Source organism: Haplochromis burtoni, unplaced genomic scaffold (assembly GCF_018398535.1).
Source record: "Haplochromis burtoni strain Fernald_Lab_line unplaced genomic scaffold, NCSU_Asbu1 Contig_63, whole genome shotgun sequence".
NCBI classification, from domain to species: Eukaryota; Metazoa; Chordata; class Actinopteri; order Cichliformes; family Cichlidae; genus Haplochromis; species Haplochromis burtoni.
Window position 1 is genome coordinate 585645 of NW_024582424.1, and position 16551 is coordinate 602195.

A 16551-nucleotide genomic window follows, 5' to 3' on the forward strand; every position below is an offset into this window, starting at 1 on the left:
TCTCCCACCAGTACGAGCAGCCGCTGTTTTAGAAATTGTTACTGTCTCAAACAACAGTATTTGTCAAATGTGACCGGGAGAAGCCGGGCTACTATAAGTGAAATGTAGTGACGTGTGACGCCAATAGGACATTTCCACTGCTGCATAAAACCACTGGTTTGCATTGAGGGTTTTGGAGAAATAGGCTCGCTGACAACTTAGGATAATAAATGTTTCGCTTTCAGACAGATATCTCAAACGTGAAATCGCACCCAGCTGCTTGTGTAAAGCAAACAAATAGCCCCCCGTGTTAGGAGTCCTCCACTTGTGGTTTGATGAATGAAACCAGACAAAGGTAAATGGTTATTTAACTCATTTCGTAGTAACACTTTGGTAACCGGAGTTTCCGAAATTACAGAGACACAAATGGAGCTTAAAGTGTACAACACATCTATCTCCTTTACCCAACGCAGCTAGGGTCTAATCTGACAGTGCGTTTAGTTTTCTCTTATTGCTCCTTTATGCTTTTCATTTTTTTAAACTTTAATTTAATTAATACTAATGCTGTCATCACATCAGGACATAAGACATTTGGTGATAAACGGCTGATTGTAAAATAAAGAAAACATTACTGTTGTTTAACGCGTATTATCTTAGTAATTGAAGTGTTACGTAATATACTAAATTAAGCCTCTGTCAAAAATGGGTCCACTGCGTAAATACAAAATATCATTTTTCCAAGAGTCCTCATGTGTTTTGCTTCGCACTGCCTATACAGAAACGTTAATTGGGAACACATGCCACCATTTTATCTGTTTTTGAACTGTTGCTTTATATAGCCTGCAGTGTAACAATTGTATAACAGAATGCTCTCAGCAAGAGGATAAAAGATAGTCACTCTAGAGGGATTTTGAATACATTATGTGGAGACAACCAGCTGAAAGCTGCGTTTATTAACCCAGCAAACCGTTTAGACCAGAGCTACATAAAACAAAAGCATTCTGAACTGCTTTGATGACCACGGAGGAGCCACATTCGTTTTCTTTAAAAAAAATTAAAATAAAATGTAAAAATAAATCTCACGCACAGTCCGACATCCAGGAAATCCTCTGGATTATTCGGAAAACGCACAAACAAAGACGCAAACAAATAAAATCACACACACACACACACACACACACACACACACACACACACACACACACACACACACCAAAAATCAAAATGGGCTAAATATTACTAGCGCGTCAAAGTGTGTTTCTAAGGTTGCTGTTTTTGCTGGTTACGTGTCGCTGTTTTTATTTTTCATTTATTTAACTGCCTTAAAAATCGAATTCTGTCTCCACCCTAAAATGAAAAGCCCCATCAGCTGATTTTTCTACAATTTTCACCTAAACTAATACTCTAGAAGTATCACATCCACAACACGGAACCAGCATCCAAACTGAAGAGCATTTATCTCTGTACAGTGTTTCAGGTAACAACACAGCGCATGGCCCAGTGACAGGTCGAGTTCGAGAAACAGGCATGAGCCATAATACAAACAAAATATATTTTCTGCTGGAGAACAACGGATAAAAACCTAAATGAAAACCTTCCTAGAATTCCTACATTGGCAACAACTAATGAATACTCTAATACTGAAGCCTTTGAGCGAAGCAAGCAAGAAAACCAAATAAACCACTGACACGAGCACCCCTCCCCCCAACTCCTATAAGGTAGATAACATATGGCAATATCAAATCCAGGCATTTTAACGTGCTACATGCAGTTCAGCTCCTGTTCTACTGCCCCTCATCACTGCCAGTCAGCAGATGAAGATGTGGGCAATATGGCAGACGAGCAACACGTCTGATGATGAAGGGTGGTGGTGATGATGGGCTGGTGGGGATAACAGGCAAATTTAATAATTGTCACACCAAAACCCCATTTTCTCCCTCATAACGCCGTCCAACTTATCACGTTTTATCACTCTGGGTGTTAGTGTAATGCAGTATTGCCAGTGCGGGTAGAGCCAGGTAAATAACCGGGCTTCCTTTGTCATTTGGGGAGGATATGGAGACAAAAAAGCGAGAGAGAACGCTTGTGAGAAACAGGCCAATGCAAGGACACCAACTGTAGGTAGCCCATCTAACACGTTGAAGACTTATCGATGGACTCATTACACCCTGAGTGCATAAGGCAAACCAAGGCTACATATCTTTGCGTCTTTCTAGTTTCGCTCATGGACGCGCGCGCGCGCGCGCGCACACACACACTCACTCACACACACACACACACACACAGAGATATACACTTGACTTCTTCCTGACGCGTTTCTTCTCTCGTTTGTCTCAGCACTGGCTCCAATAGTCTCTCTACCCCCCCTCTCTCTTTCTTTCTCTTCCTCCCTCCCTCCTTTCTCCTCTCTATTCCCACACAATGCATCACACTCGGTGTTCCTATCGACTGGCTTACATGCTGTAAAATACATTTTCCAGATTGATCACGCATATCACAGCAGCTTTGCAGCGGGGCCTAACCCTTTTGCCAAATGACGCCCACATCAATATTGAGGCAAGCACTATCAAGGCAGGGTTTTTAAGAACGGGGTAGATGGGGAATATTGTTTGGTTTGTGGAGAATCACCTTGATTAAGCCACGGGAGGAAGGACAGAGGTGGCTCTGTGTGGTGCGCAGGCTTCTCTTGCTGTCTGGGAAAAATATTAAACATTAATGCGCTCACAGGCTAGCAGAGAGCTCACGGCTGTAGTTCCGCACATATAGTCTCCCTTCCGTTGCATCCGCACTGCCAGTTATGTCAGTGGGTCTGTTAAAAATGTAAGGCATGCGTCCTTTTGTGTAATTACCACACTAAATTCGTGCATCATCTCGTTTTCACTGTCAGACAAAATAGAGGAGAAAAGTATTTTGTGTTTCTGACTCAGTAAATGAAGGGATATCTTGCGGGTTTTTTCTCTTATAGAATCTAGCAGCGCACAGAGATAACATATTCCCCCAGATGGTATAAAATAAGCCACAGCATCTTGACATTTGCTTGTAGGAAAACGCTTGAGAAGGAGACATCGTTGCCTATTTCTTTTTTAATAGTACAGTCACCATCACACAACTTCATCAACCGACCCTTCTGCAAAAAGCTGCATCATGGAGTAAGCAAATTGAAGGCAACAACCAATAAAATTCAAGAAACAATGAAAATTTTCAAGACGAAACAAACAAAATGTATTTGAAATGATATATTAAAAGTGCTTTTGATTTTCATGTCTCTCCTCTGTGACTGATGATCGACTCCACACGCACTTATGGTCCGGGTAAAGGCGCCCCAGACGTCCTGGAGTAAAAATGTCAGTAAAAATGTCCTGGAGGTCAGTTTGCTGCTGTTGCAGGTCCATCGTATCAATTGGGAAAAAGTTCAACCATCAGTGGTGATATTGTCATAGCGATTAGACTGTTTCTTATTTGTCTAAATTTCTTTATTTTTCTGTTTTTAAATTCTCACTTCAATTTTAATTCTTGGAGAACATAGCTTCGACAACATATATCGCACTCATTATAAGAAGCAAAAAGGTTATATCAAAAAATTATTAGTATAGAATCACAGAAACCCTGGTTTAGAACCAGAAATAATACAAAACAGAGAGGTACATAGACACAGGACAATTCTTATAATTGCTTGGAAACATTATTTTCCCGCTAAGTCTTGATTCTTTTTTCTTACTGCGCATATGATGTTTTTCATTTTATTTGTATTTTTTACAAAAAAGTAAAATAAAGACTAGTATTTTACAAAATGAAGAGTTTTGTTCTTGAAGATGAGAGTGGATTTACACAGGTGTAAAGTCCAGTTCCAATATTTTTCTGTACATAATGTATTCCATCACAGTCCCAGAAGACAGAAAAAAAGTAATGTCTTCCAAGTTTCTCAGAAAAGGTCCTATATATAGTCTTCTTGAAGGAGGATGGGGTGAGGGGTGCTGAATTTTGGTCCTTTTTTCCTTTCTTTTTTTCCACTTTCATATAAGGATCATTGGATGGACATGTAAGGCCAGTTGAAGCTGCTCCCGGATAATAGCATATCCCTGATGAGGGTTTCAATAGGAGTTTTACCTACCAAACGCACGAAGAACAGCTGCTCGATTACCGAAGAGGAGACGGTGCGCAGAGAGGGCAGCCGCAGCAGCAGCTTCCCAAAGCGGCTGGGCTGGTTCGGGTACTGGCTCCTCACATACTCCTCCAGGGCGCACTGGGATTTCTCCTGTAGACTCTCGATGTGAGCAGCGTCCGACAGGCCGCAAGCGTCTGAGAAAGACACACACACACACACACACACACAAGCACACAATACACTGTGGTTAGAGTCCTTATTTTTTTAGCCCCGGGCTAAAATGCGTTGTGGAAAAAAGTGCCTGAATCTGATATCGAGGAACAAAGTCAAAAAATAACTGAAAATCTATGATTAAAATTATATTCCAAACTATGTCAGGCCGCCAAGCTCGGAGAGAAACACACAGGCGAAAGAAAGAGTGTTCTCAAACCCACGTAGGCCTACATTTTCTTTTACAAATTATTTTTAAAGGCGCACAAATCAATTTATATTGCCGATATATTCGCTAACATTTTCTCCACAGAGTACTGAACACAAAGGCACATGGTTACTTTTTACCCCAAGTGGACTTTGGCAAGTGCACACCTTACCATACCTAATTCGTGTCCCGCAAAAGCGCTCTGGTTATCATTCAACACCCGCCATTATGTGTTATTGACAATGTGGAATGAACAAACATGCTGCCCAAACATGCTACATCACACTGAGCGAGTGGGACTGTTATAGTCCAGAGAACAAACAGGGGACTTGCTGCTGCAGTAGGGGATGCACAATTCGGAGGACGATGTCGCTACCTTTCTTTGAACCAGTCAACCGGAATATATTTCTAAATGTCATTAAACCTATTGCAGACATATAGAGTAAGAAGTGGCGGGCAACATGGCAAAAGACGAAGGGTTGGCTACAGGGCTAAAGGCCCCTGCTCTTAATGTCTGGGCTCTGGGGATTCAAGTATATGGAAACATAAACGGCACTGATGAATCTGAAATTACACTAGATGTAATGTGACCTAATTACTCTGTAGTAAGCTGCTAAGTGATTTTGCCGCTCTTCTCTCCATAGACCACTCTTGGCCTGTTTTTCGATGGAGCCTATAGGACAGGGCCCTAAAAGCAATCAAATTTATTAGAGGAGGTGAAGTCAATAGTCACACAGAAGCGACATAAAATGTCAGAAAATGAGTCTGTGCACAACGTAGGCGAGACGTGTTAGGTGGTAACTGGTGGGATATGCAGCCACGCTTCAGTACAGACAAAGGCAAATAAGGCTTGAATCAGTCTTATTAGTGTCTTATACGTTTTAATCGCTTGTTAAAAAATCTGATTTTTTCACAATCCGGGCATGTGTATCGCGCTGCTTATAAACGTCTGTAAACGCAAACAGCGTAACCGCTCTCATATATATCCCACATGAAGGCTAGGTTGTCCTTAAAAGATCTCGTAGAAAGCCGTGCTTTTGTGGAAACTACTAAAGAATGAGAGCTTTAGTTTTAAGCACTATATATTTAGCGCTGGAAGACACTTTTAAGCCTATTCTTAATTTCTCAGTGTTATAATTCACTATGGCCAGACACAATAACCTTATGAACCCGAGGCCAACGCTGAGATCTCGGGGTGATTTACTGTGACCCTTGTCCGGCCGGTCAAAGCACCATGTATGCAAATCCCCTTGGATTAACGCTGAGTGTCCCTTTTAAAATCTACAGCAATCAATGCGGCTGAAGTTAATTACATTAGGAAATATCTAGTAAAATCCAGTGCTTGGCATGAATTTTGCAATGCAGCCATATAAGGTGTTCAAAGCATTGCGGAAAATATGTTTCATATGAACGTATGCGTGGAGAGAAAGCCGGTCAAAGACACCCCATAGCTCCCCATAAGGCCCTGTCTGCAGCACTGCACCCCATAACCTCAATAGAGTGGGACACAGGAAAAGATAGCTTCCAGATACACAAACGACTATTTCACTGAGTTAGCAAAAGCACACACACACCACAGTGTGCACATGTGGATAAGGAGTTAATGCAAGACAATGATCCTGAACTCTTACGGAATAGTTTAGCCTGACCACTATTATTTATGCATCAAATACTGACAAGTCGGGCGTTATTAAAGGCAAACAATCCACGCTGATCTTGGCAAAGTGCCACATGACTTTCTATAGCCGACACCAGTTGTAGCCTATCAAACTAACTAAATGATCTGTTAGAAAACATGGAGGATGTTAATGTGTGTATGGAGTTTCTCTGGGTAATCTGGGGTGAATTACTGAAACGCTGTGCACTAAAAGGATATAGTCAGCTATGTCACTGCACAAAGCTACATTACAGGATGTGTGGGCTAATATTGAGCAAAGCGAATCTAAAAGGCTGTGATATTACCTAAAAAGGTAACAGAGACCAAATACGTATTGTTTGTCTTAAACATATATTTACTTCCCAGTGGGCCACCAAAAATTGGCGTATCAAATTAACCAAACTGTCAAAGCCCCAAACTGAAGTAGTTATTATGACTTCTGAAACTAAAAATATAAACAATTATTAAGTTCTCCAAGTGTAGGAAAACCTATGTGGTAATGTTTTCACCAAAGAGGAAAAGTAAAAGTTGACGGCGGTTTCGTAGCTGGAATACAAACTCTGTGCTCCTTTTGTTTAACTTTAGTGAGCACTGAACTTTTTGGGATAATTTAAATCCTCATAATACACACTGTGAGATATTTTAATATGATGTGCGAAAATTTTGTGAAAACATAATAAAAAAAATAATTGAAAGTAATATATGATAATAAAATAATAAAGTAATGTAATTAAATATAAAAGAACAGAATACAGCCATAATATAATTTAATATGGAAACAGTAAAGGTAATATACGTGTGAAGTTTTAGCTCTCTCAGCGAAGATAATTTAATAATAAATAGGCCTAATTATCACTGAAACACACTGAAAGACAAGTGTAACCCCTTTCACATTAAAATGTTATGCCGCTTTCTAGGGATAATGAATGTGCCAATTATTTTAATATAAAGCCAAATCTGAAAAGCACAGCAAAACTGAATATTTTATTATGAGCATGCGCAATTATAGATAATATGTAACTTAAATGCAGAATTTTGGGACGGGCCAAGCGTGAGAAAATGAGGTCAAAACTTTGAGGTAAGTTCACAAAGTACTTTGAGGCCTGCAAGCGAGTTTAGACTTTCCTTTTTCCTTCCCATAATCAACAGACTCCCCTGACATAACAGGCCTACCGCCAGCAAGCCTACACAGCTAACTCCAAAATAGCATCCAAATTGTGCATCGAGCATAAATAAGGACCTTTATAACCTCGCCCCAGTCGGCCGTCAATTAAACAATGACCTACGCAAGTTTTTTTTTAAAGAGAAAAAAAAAAGAAAAGCTGATTACTTTTTCAAAGCTGTGCAATGAAACAAACCATTAATAACTAAGAAAATTAATAGATCGGCTCTAAGCAATCAACAAACAGTCTAAGCAGCAGGGCTACTCTAGGTCCTACAGAAGCGATCCACTGACACAGCCTACTAGTCAACTTTCATCAGCTTTTTTGTTCTCAATCTGCTAAGGATTATTTCCTGCAACCCCCCCCCCCCCTCCAACTCCAAGACATGTGTTTGCACACGAAAAGCAAGGATAAAAGCACGCACCGACACTCATAAGTGCATCAGCTGTCATATATCACCCGGTGATAGACTATTTAATCTTTACGCTCAATTATTTGACACCTGTTCCAAAATTTATGGAGGCGAACAATTTCAGCCTCGGCTCAGACATGTTCAGAAAACTTTAAACTCAACAATTATAAAATATTTACACATGAGAATGTTAATTATCTCCTTTTTTAAAAAAGCACTGGGAGTGAGTGATGCACTTGAAAAACTTGATGCGCTTACTCAATCTGGATTTGTTTACACGTCTTATACTGCGGCTACAGCTGACATGGAATTGCATGTAAGTGGATATGTAGCAAGCTGTTGACAAAATAGCTTTCATCGGCAACACAAACATCTCGTAATCTCAGATTTGTGACCAGCCTAAACCTGACAGCCATATTATTGATGTCACAGCACTTCGCTTTAAGGAGCATGCACCCACTGACATTACTGGAACTAGGCCTCATTTGATTTTAGGTATGTTTTTGTGTGACATGTGGGACACTCACCTGATGTAAAAAGCACGATGGCTTTGAGGCAGCTATACTCTGCCGAGTCTACGTGCAGGGTCTTAAGCTTCTCCACTTGCTCCTGGAAGATCCGGATGTGATCCATGAAAGCCACGACGCGGTCCGCAGACATCGGGGAGGCGTGGAGGCCCGCCGCGGCAAGCAGAGGGGCAACATGCAGAGGCATGGAACACTGGGCTGCGTTAAGCACAAACAACTCGCTCCACGTCAGCCTGAGAAGGGACACCTGGTCGGTGATCTGGAGGTCGGGAAAGAAAGGGATGTTTCTCGCCCACTCCACGGCGCTGAAGAGCAATCGAGCCGCCAGCTCGCAGATGTTCTCGATACCCATGATATTGTTGGGCTGCATGCACTGGCTCCCGTACCGGGACGTCGGGTAAGGCTCGGCCCGCAGCAATAACGAGATGTATCCGGACAGATAGCAATGGCCATTCAGAGGGTCCCCGTTCGTCAGTGCGTACTGGCCTGGGTTGGGCTGGGTTGGAGGCATTCGTCCTCGCTGAACCGCTGACAAAAAGAAAGAAAAAAAGAGGAAATGTGCATCCAGAACTGATAAAGATTGTTCATGAGTAGTACAACCATGATGCAAGCTGCAGCTTGTGTGCTTCTTCTCAGTGAAAGAAAAAGAAAAAAGAAAAAAAGGCATGCACTGAAATAAAAAATTCAGCACGCTTTTCAAAACATATTGACTACTGTGCCCTGATCGTAAGACTGTAATATTTCACAGAAAATTATTCTATCAGAACAGATATGCTATGTCCCTCGTTCCTCACACTGCATTTGTATTTAGGGATGCAAAGTATATGAGGTTGAATGCAAATGAAAAATATATTCCCTTTTACACACAGCACACACACACACACACACACACACACGCGCACACACACATGTATATTTCTTATCTAAAAGTAGATTTGACAATTTTGCTCCCTTTGATGTTTTGAGGCGTAATTGCATGGCACTTTTGCACTGTTGTTACGTGGGGTCGTGTTTTGGAAAATAATTTTTAAAAGCGGCCAAACGTGTTCGAAATACGATTGATAATTACTGCTAAATGCAGGCACATTTGCACGTTTTGCCCACATCAAGCGCTCAGCTAGGATTAAAAGGAATCCGGCAATTGTTTAATATTAAAAAAATAAATAAAAAATTAATGCAAGTCGGTGTACATTATGCATGGGCTCGTAGTGTGTACTGCAAATAATAGGCTTAAACGGAGGGATGTCTATATAAATTGGAATCAAACACCTGACATAGAGAGCAAAGTTATAAGGCCTGTAATGCACCAAGCTAAACAAGGAGCCACGAACAACTTCAGCGACATTATTTAGTGTGTTTGAGCTGTCTAGTCAGCATAAGGAGCCAGAGAGACGTGGGTTTGTACTGTGTTCGCCTCACATTCACGGAAACTCGGGCTACAAATCCTACTGTACAATTATAAATTAGTAAGCTGCAGATACTTGATGGTAGGGACTATTAGCCTTGCACACTGTACACAGACACACACATACACATACTGTACACACTCACTGTACACACACACACACACACACACACACACATACAGAGAGAAACATAACAGGCACACACACATACACACATAGAAATCGGTCCTCTGGTCTAAAAGCTATACATAAAATGGGCTTTCTCGACTTTACGCCTTTGCTCGCAAAGAGCTCAGTTTAGCCTGCAAAGAAAAACATAAAATAAAGAGGGTCAGCTGGACGAGTCGCTTTGTTCAGGCGACCTGCATTCACAAGCATAGCTGCTGTGGCTGCACTGGCCTTTTTTTTAACCCCTCTCTCAGACTAACCATTCATGCAAACATCCCTCTCAAACATGGATGGAGACTGCAGTATGCCCAGCCATATAGCCTGTGACCTTAATGCAACATGGCAGCTCTGTTATTCTGCTACTAGGATGATGCGTAATCATGAGTTGGCTTAAAAAAAATTATATATATATTCACCTTCCCGCCGCATCCCCACTTTTAAACACTTCTTCAGCCGACAGTATTGGCACTGATTTCGGTGGTGCTGGTCAATGGGACAGTTCCTATTGGCACGACATGAGTATGTTAAGTTCCTCCGTACACTCCTCTTGAAGAAACTTTTGCATCCCTCGCAGGTGAATTGGCCATAGTGTTTACCGCTCGATTTGTCTCCGCAAACCACACATTCAATATGCTGCTGACTCTGTCCAGAATTTTGACTCCCCTTGTCCCCGGCCGTTCCCGGCGTGGACGGGGGTCCCGGCTGGCTGGGGGTCTGCGGAGTGTGCGGCGCCGCCGATGCCGCCTGCTGCTGCTCCCTTGCCGGCTGCGCTGCTGGGTTGGGGCCGCTCGGAGGTCCGGCCACGTCTTCCTGCGGATCTCGCCAAACGCTAACTACCATTGCCATATCTCGGCCCCGGAAAGTGCTATAAAGCGAAATGATCGCCGATGTTTATGAAGCGTAGAAGAGAAAAATGAGATCTCAAAAGACGGGGCAGTGCAAAGTCAAATCGGAGCACGCAATCTCATATGGTGTGAGAAGGAGAGTACAACGCGATCAATACATTCAAAATTCAGGAGTGCGATTGAATAGGCACCCGATCAGGATATGCAAGTATCGGGAGGCCAGTTCCAAGGTAGATTGCAGTCAGCCATTCAGGAATCCCTAATCTTGTAGGAAAACCCGAGTCCAGACGTAACAAATTGCAGTTTGATATAAAATAGCCACAAAGGGAAGGCAGGAGCGATTCACATGGACGCAGGAACGAGTGGAGAAAAAAAAGAAGCTTTTGCTGGAAAGACACGCGATCCAAAGTGCTGCGGAGATAAATTCCTTTTTCTTTTCTTCCCCGTGCTCCTTTACACTCCCGTCTTCGTCGTATAGGAGGGGAGGAAAAACTGAAGAGCTGGATTTTTACATCTATAGTCTTAAATAAACCTCATCATCTCGCCAGGCAGCGAAAGAAAACCGTTTCGCCGAATGAAGTGCCCATGTATAGTTTCACCTCTCTCCAGCAGGAGGAATGGAGATACGAAGAGAAAAGATAAAAAAAGAAGAGGAAAAACACCAACAACTGATAGAATATGCAAGAAGAAGGAGAGACCCAAAAAATGAATGCGCTTAAACGGGAGGACCAGCAGAGCAATGTTTCCGAAACGGGGGATCTGCGCGAATGTCTGTATATAGTGAACTTTGACACTACTATTGAAACTGACACGTTTCTATGGAGATCGCTGCGCCTTATATGGTGCTCATGTCAAGGAGCCAAGAGAGGGGCTGCTGGAGACTGATAATCAAAGGCGACTGACTGGCCAGAGCCCTGCATAGAGGAGGAGGAGAGGAGGAGAAGGGGGGAGGGGGGGGGGGGGGAGAGAGAAAATGGGAGGCTAAGGTTATAGCCAAGCCCTCTCTTTCTCTCTATTGGTTAGAGTCCCCCTCCGTTCATTCACTGCAAAAAGTGTCCATCCAAATAAGTCACCGGGTCTCCTGTTCAAATGTTCCAATGTTATTTTTGTTTTCTGAAAATGCAGAAAAAGACAAATAACTGTAGTTTATAGAATCCCCCTTGTTTCCGATCGCATTTTGAGTCGTTTTGGGGGTTATTTTAAGAGTCGATATGTTGACATCAAGACAACCGTGCGGGAGATCGGTTTAGTAATTAATAGTCGATGTTATGAATTTTACAGTGATGGATCGATTGGCATTAGGAACAAGTAGAAGCATCTCACCCCTTGGATGGAAGATTCAGTCTCCCGCTTCGGTTCCAGCACCGAATGACTGAGGTCTGAGGACGGACATTTTTTGCAGTGTTGCCATCGACGGCTGGAGGGGCTGGGGGTGGGGTGGGGGGCTCTGACAGGCACAATTTACATTGAGCTCGCCCCGCGCTGCTATTTACTTTGAAACCTGATTAGTATGGGCCGTCTATTGTCACCAAAAAAGAGGAAGAAACCCTGGACAGAATAGCAAAAAAGCGGGGTAAAGGAAAGAGTGGACAAAGATTTTACGCACGACAAATAAACCAAAAAAAAAAAAAAAAAAAAATGTACACAGCGGCAAAAGGGGGATTCTGCTTCAGAAATTCCCCGAAGTTTCAAAATGGTTTGTCTCGGACTGTTATCTTCATTATAGAATTAACGGATGTCATTAATGTTTTGCCATGGATTGATATTTTCACAGGCTGTTTTGTCCTTGGCATGCGCATTGCGGTACATCGTTGCCTGTAATCGGCACAGTCTCGCTGATTAAAACTTAACGTTTAGTTTAAACCAGTTAATAAGAGAAAGAAAATGTCAGTGGGAAGAATGATGCATAAAAGACAGTGTTATACAAACGGGATGCCTTGCCAGCGGCCGAAAATCTCTAAAATTAGACCGAGGAATGAGCAATATTCAATAATTACCAAGGTCCTATAGTCTCTACAATCACTGAGCCGGTGTCATATTATGTCTTAATAATGACAGTAATTCAAAATGTGAAGTTACTGACAATTTGCATGGGGATTCCGGCTTTTTTCTTGTACCAGGGTTTCTGCAGGCTTACTGCCTCTCCAACTCAAAAATGTCTGGATCGCGCTGCCATCTAGCGTACATTGTACAATTACAGCCTCATATAAATGCATCCATAACTCATCAGACATGCATTTTAAATCGCAAAAGCGGATTTTAAAAATATAAAAGTCCGAACTTTGCCGCTGTTGTCTTTTATCCTTTGTGTGGATAAAAGACAACAGGATATTTTTATCCACGAGGTTATGAAATGTACAACTGTTTTGTTGTTAGGGATGTATAACTTAAACAAACAAAAAACAAAACAAAACACAACAAAAAACCCCACCAAACCTTCAGCGAACATAAAAAATACGTGTTATTACATCTGAATAAATATAGCGACAATAATACACTACACTCTTGATCGCACGGAATATAGATTGAACACAAACCCCCAAACCGTGTGCGTACATGTCCAAAAACATGGTAATACCGTGCTGAGACTCAGTAACTATGCACAATACGTATAATTGTTGTTTAATGAATTAAAGACGTTGTAAACAGAGCTTTAACCTCACCGAGATAATAGCAGACATAAAGGAGCGTTAATATGCAAGTGCCCCCTTTGTAAACGCATAGGAGGGATGGGTTGTTTTTTAAGTATTCAACAAGAGAGCTCTCTCTCCCGTCCCTGTCTCGGACACTCCACTGAAACTCCCCGGCCATATCTCTAGCTCTTTGAAAAGGTGAAACCAATAAGATTAAATCGGACAAAGATTTTTTTTCTTCTTCTGTAAGTGTATCATTAAGATTTAACTCTACAGATTGGAAAGGGTCTCCGCGGGAGAAGAGGAGAGGAGAGTGAGAGTGAGAGGGACAGCGAATGGGAGCAGGGTAGACGCTCTAATAGAATCTGGGAATCGGCAAGAGTAAAAAGGAGAAAGTGGACGTCAGGACATTAAAAGAAGAAGCGCCAGCGACGGTGGTTAACGGTAGCGGAGCAGCTTTCTACGTGGGCAAACCGGGCACCGATAAGGCAAGTGCACTATTTATTACTTCTTCTGCCATGCACACGCGTGCTTCTGAAAGCAAGGACAAAATTCTCTTGAGTCCCGCCACAGGAGCGTTTACTTTAAAGCGTGCAGAAGTCCGGGTCGTGTCAAAGTCACAACTTTTTAACTAGTGCACAGTCTCATTTCTCCCTCCACGATAAGGGCGACGGTAGACACTCGTTTCACGTTCTCCCCACTGATTTGTATATCTGATGGTAGTGATGTTAGTGCAGGCTGGTTGGAGTACAAATGGACACGAGAGCCCCTTTTTTGACGTCCAGTGCACTTCACCTGCGAAGCTGTTTGTTGGTTGAACACATAATGAAAAGATCGATAACCGTCTGCTTGTCTCAGCGATAGTGTCACCGGATTAAAAGACTGATCAAGGAGACCAGGCGTTGCCCATCTTCTACACTCTTTCCCAAGTGCCAATTTAGCCAAGATATTACTAGATGCATACATTATAGATTCAAAAAATAAATAAATGAATCAATAAAATCAAATAAAAATTAGCGCACCACTAAGAAGTCATTATGCGTCAGAAAATGTTGCTGAGAGGAAATTTAAAGCGACATGGAGTATGCGTGTGTGTATGTGTTTTTTTTTCATCAAAGCAGCATTATTGATGTGGAGGGAGTGCAGTGAAAAGTGATATAAAATAAACGATGTGCAACGTGGGCCAGGTTAACATATTCCAGGACAAAGCGCGTGCCAGACGGCTTTCTAAAATAACCTTACATAATAACATTTAACCTAATCCTCCCATGCTGAAATAAAGTTCATGCTAATTAATACTAAGTGAGCAAAGCAATATTTTTTCATGTCCTATACTTAAGGTTTCCACTTTTTAATCGGGTAGAAAAATACGGACGTCTCCATAAAATATGAACTTATTGGAAAAAACATCTAAAGAATGACATAATCACATTAACAAAGCGAGTCATTCAGGTGATTGATGCATTTGCGCATTATATAGCAGCAGTCCTACTTTGACTGCAATGCAACGGTTTGCTTTGCAACAGATTATTTGCGGTCTCGAAATAGACAAGGCTGACATTTTCCATTGCAATAAAACTTGAATAAACCACAAATAGAATTTCTATGGCTGCTTAAATTTCCCTCGCATGGTAGTTTTGTCAAAGGACCTTATTAGATAAACATTTGTAAGAATGGGAAGCACATTGCAGTTTTGCCAAATCTGTGATCAATAATGCCCTCTGTACACAAATTCAGACTTTGTAAAGCTCACAAAATGCAACTTTAACGCAGCTGAAACCAACAAGCAGCACAATCAGTTGGGAAAACACTGAGGTCATAAGTGCAAGGCTCCCTAATAAAACACCAGATGACAACAGGAATGCATTTCAGAGCATTTAAAACGATGCAAACTGATGTAGGAAAAAAAACATTAGTAAAAAAAAGCGTCGAAGGTCTGTTTTATTATTGATTGTGTGTATGTAATCACTTCAGAGTTTGTAACCGCAGTATATTCAATAAGACATTGTATGGGGCTTAGAGGCTGATTACCTTTTCCAGGGGCCTCAGCTCAAAACGTCTCCTGTGTACACAGGAGTGTTGTGTTTCTGCTTGCCGAGCTTAAGGGCCACATACAGCTGATCCCTGCGACGTCAACACCTGCGTGCTAAATTAAGACAATTAAACCATCAAAAAGGAATGAAGTGATGTTCTCCTTTATGCATGCAACTATAAGCAACGTTTAATATCTCCCATGTTGCTCCCGAATGTTTATTATTTGAGTAACACACACTGATGAAAAGTCAAGTGGAGCACAGGATATAGCTACACCAAAGAAGTTTAAACCCCGCTTCTGCGGAGTGTGAAAAAGTTTGTCACAGAAGTTATTTGTACTTTTTTTTTTCATGTTCTAAACAGACTCTTGGTGCGCTTGTTACCAGGGGAGATAATGATGTGTACCTCTTATATATAATACAGATATTCCCATATATATATCTATATATCTATATCTATATCTATCTATATAGATATATAAATATTTAATTAACTTTAATTAAAATGTGTTTACATTGAAAAATTTGCATTTACATTTATCTGACCTTACTTACTAATGAGTGAGTCAAAAAACGACAAAAAAAAAAAGAAAGAGATAATACAGAATTTAGTCCTTTGCCAGTCTTTCAGTTTAATGTTTTGGGGATATTTATATATATATAACTGACTTCCAACATATTTGTTTCTTCGTGTTAACAGTAAACCTGTAGTGGTCCGTTGATTTGCCCTGTTTTAGTTGGGAAACAAAATGAAATTAGTTTTTGTAATTATGCTGAAGTAGTTAAATCTAAAATAACACGTCACGTGACCTCTTCAAAACAACTGAGACTTTGACTTGGTTTTTAAAGCAGCAGTCTGATTGCTACTCTGCACCCTTTTTGTTTTTTCAACACCTTACTCTGTTCTTAAAAAAGTATATAAGAATTGTAAAAAAATACCTAAATGACATCTTTCTTGCAAGTTAAAATTAATAATATTGATTAAAAAAATAGAACTAATTCTCATGTTCAAACTGGTGGTTTTGTTACTCTGAGTGGTTGTGTGTTGAAAAGGGGGGTGGGTGAAGGGTATGGGTTGTTGGGGCGGGTGGGGGGTGTTGAGGGGCTTCTTTTTGTCCAAAACTGATCCCCAAATTATTCTGGAGGCTCGGATTGGTGTGAAAGGGACGGGAAGGTCACTTGAAATCGCCTTTTATCCCATTGCC

The 16551-nt window shown here is 41.4% G+C and overlaps 1 protein-coding gene and 1 long non-coding RNA gene across 3 annotated transcripts; one reads left to right on the forward strand and one right to left on the reverse strand.

Moving 5' to 3' along the window:
- Nucleotides 1–3044: 3044 nt before the first annotated feature.
- nr2f1a (nuclear receptor subfamily 2, group F, member 1a) lies at nt 3045–11549 on the reverse strand. 2 transcript variants are annotated; one of them, XM_005922832.3, is made up of 3 exons: nt 10252–11549; nt 8262–8786; nt 3045–4278 (listed from the first exon to the last, which is right to left on the reverse strand). In XM_005922832.3, exons 1-3 carry the CDS (start codon nt 10679–10681, stop codon nt 4004–4006), a joined length of 1230 nt encoding a protein of 409 aa, XP_005922894.1. In that variant the 5' UTR covers nt 10682–11549; the 3' UTR covers nt 3045–4003. The 2 variants fall into 2 exon arrangements, with proteins under 2 accessions (XP_005922894.1, XP_005922893.1); XM_005922831.3 differs by having other exon boundaries at nt 8262–8789.
- An 80-nt stretch (nt 11550–11629) lies between these two features.
- Nucleotides 11630–15696, forward strand: LOC121814581. The gene is made up of 2 exons (XR_006054450.1): nt 11630–13511; nt 13590–15696. It is a non-coding gene; the product is annotated as an uncharacterized LOC121814581 (long non-coding RNA).
- Nucleotides 15697–16551: the final 855 nt, after the last annotated feature.

What these genes read in the sequence shown, in the direction of transcription:
- nr2f1a (XM_005922831.3), bottom strand. Translation starts at nt 10,681, where the DNA reads ATGGCAATGGTAGTTAGCGTTTGGCGAGATCCGCAGGAAGACGTGGCC. An exon ending in AGTGGGGATGCGGCGGGAAG is followed by an intron (nt 8,790 to 10,251) that starts GTGAATATATAT and finishes TCTTTTTGTCAG; the next exon opens with CGGTTCAGCGAGGACGAATG. An exon ending in CATCGTGCTTTTTACATCAG is followed by an intron (nt 4,279 to 8,261) that starts GTGAGTGTCCCA and finishes TGTCTTTCTCAG; the next exon opens with ACGCTTGCGGCCTGTCGGAC.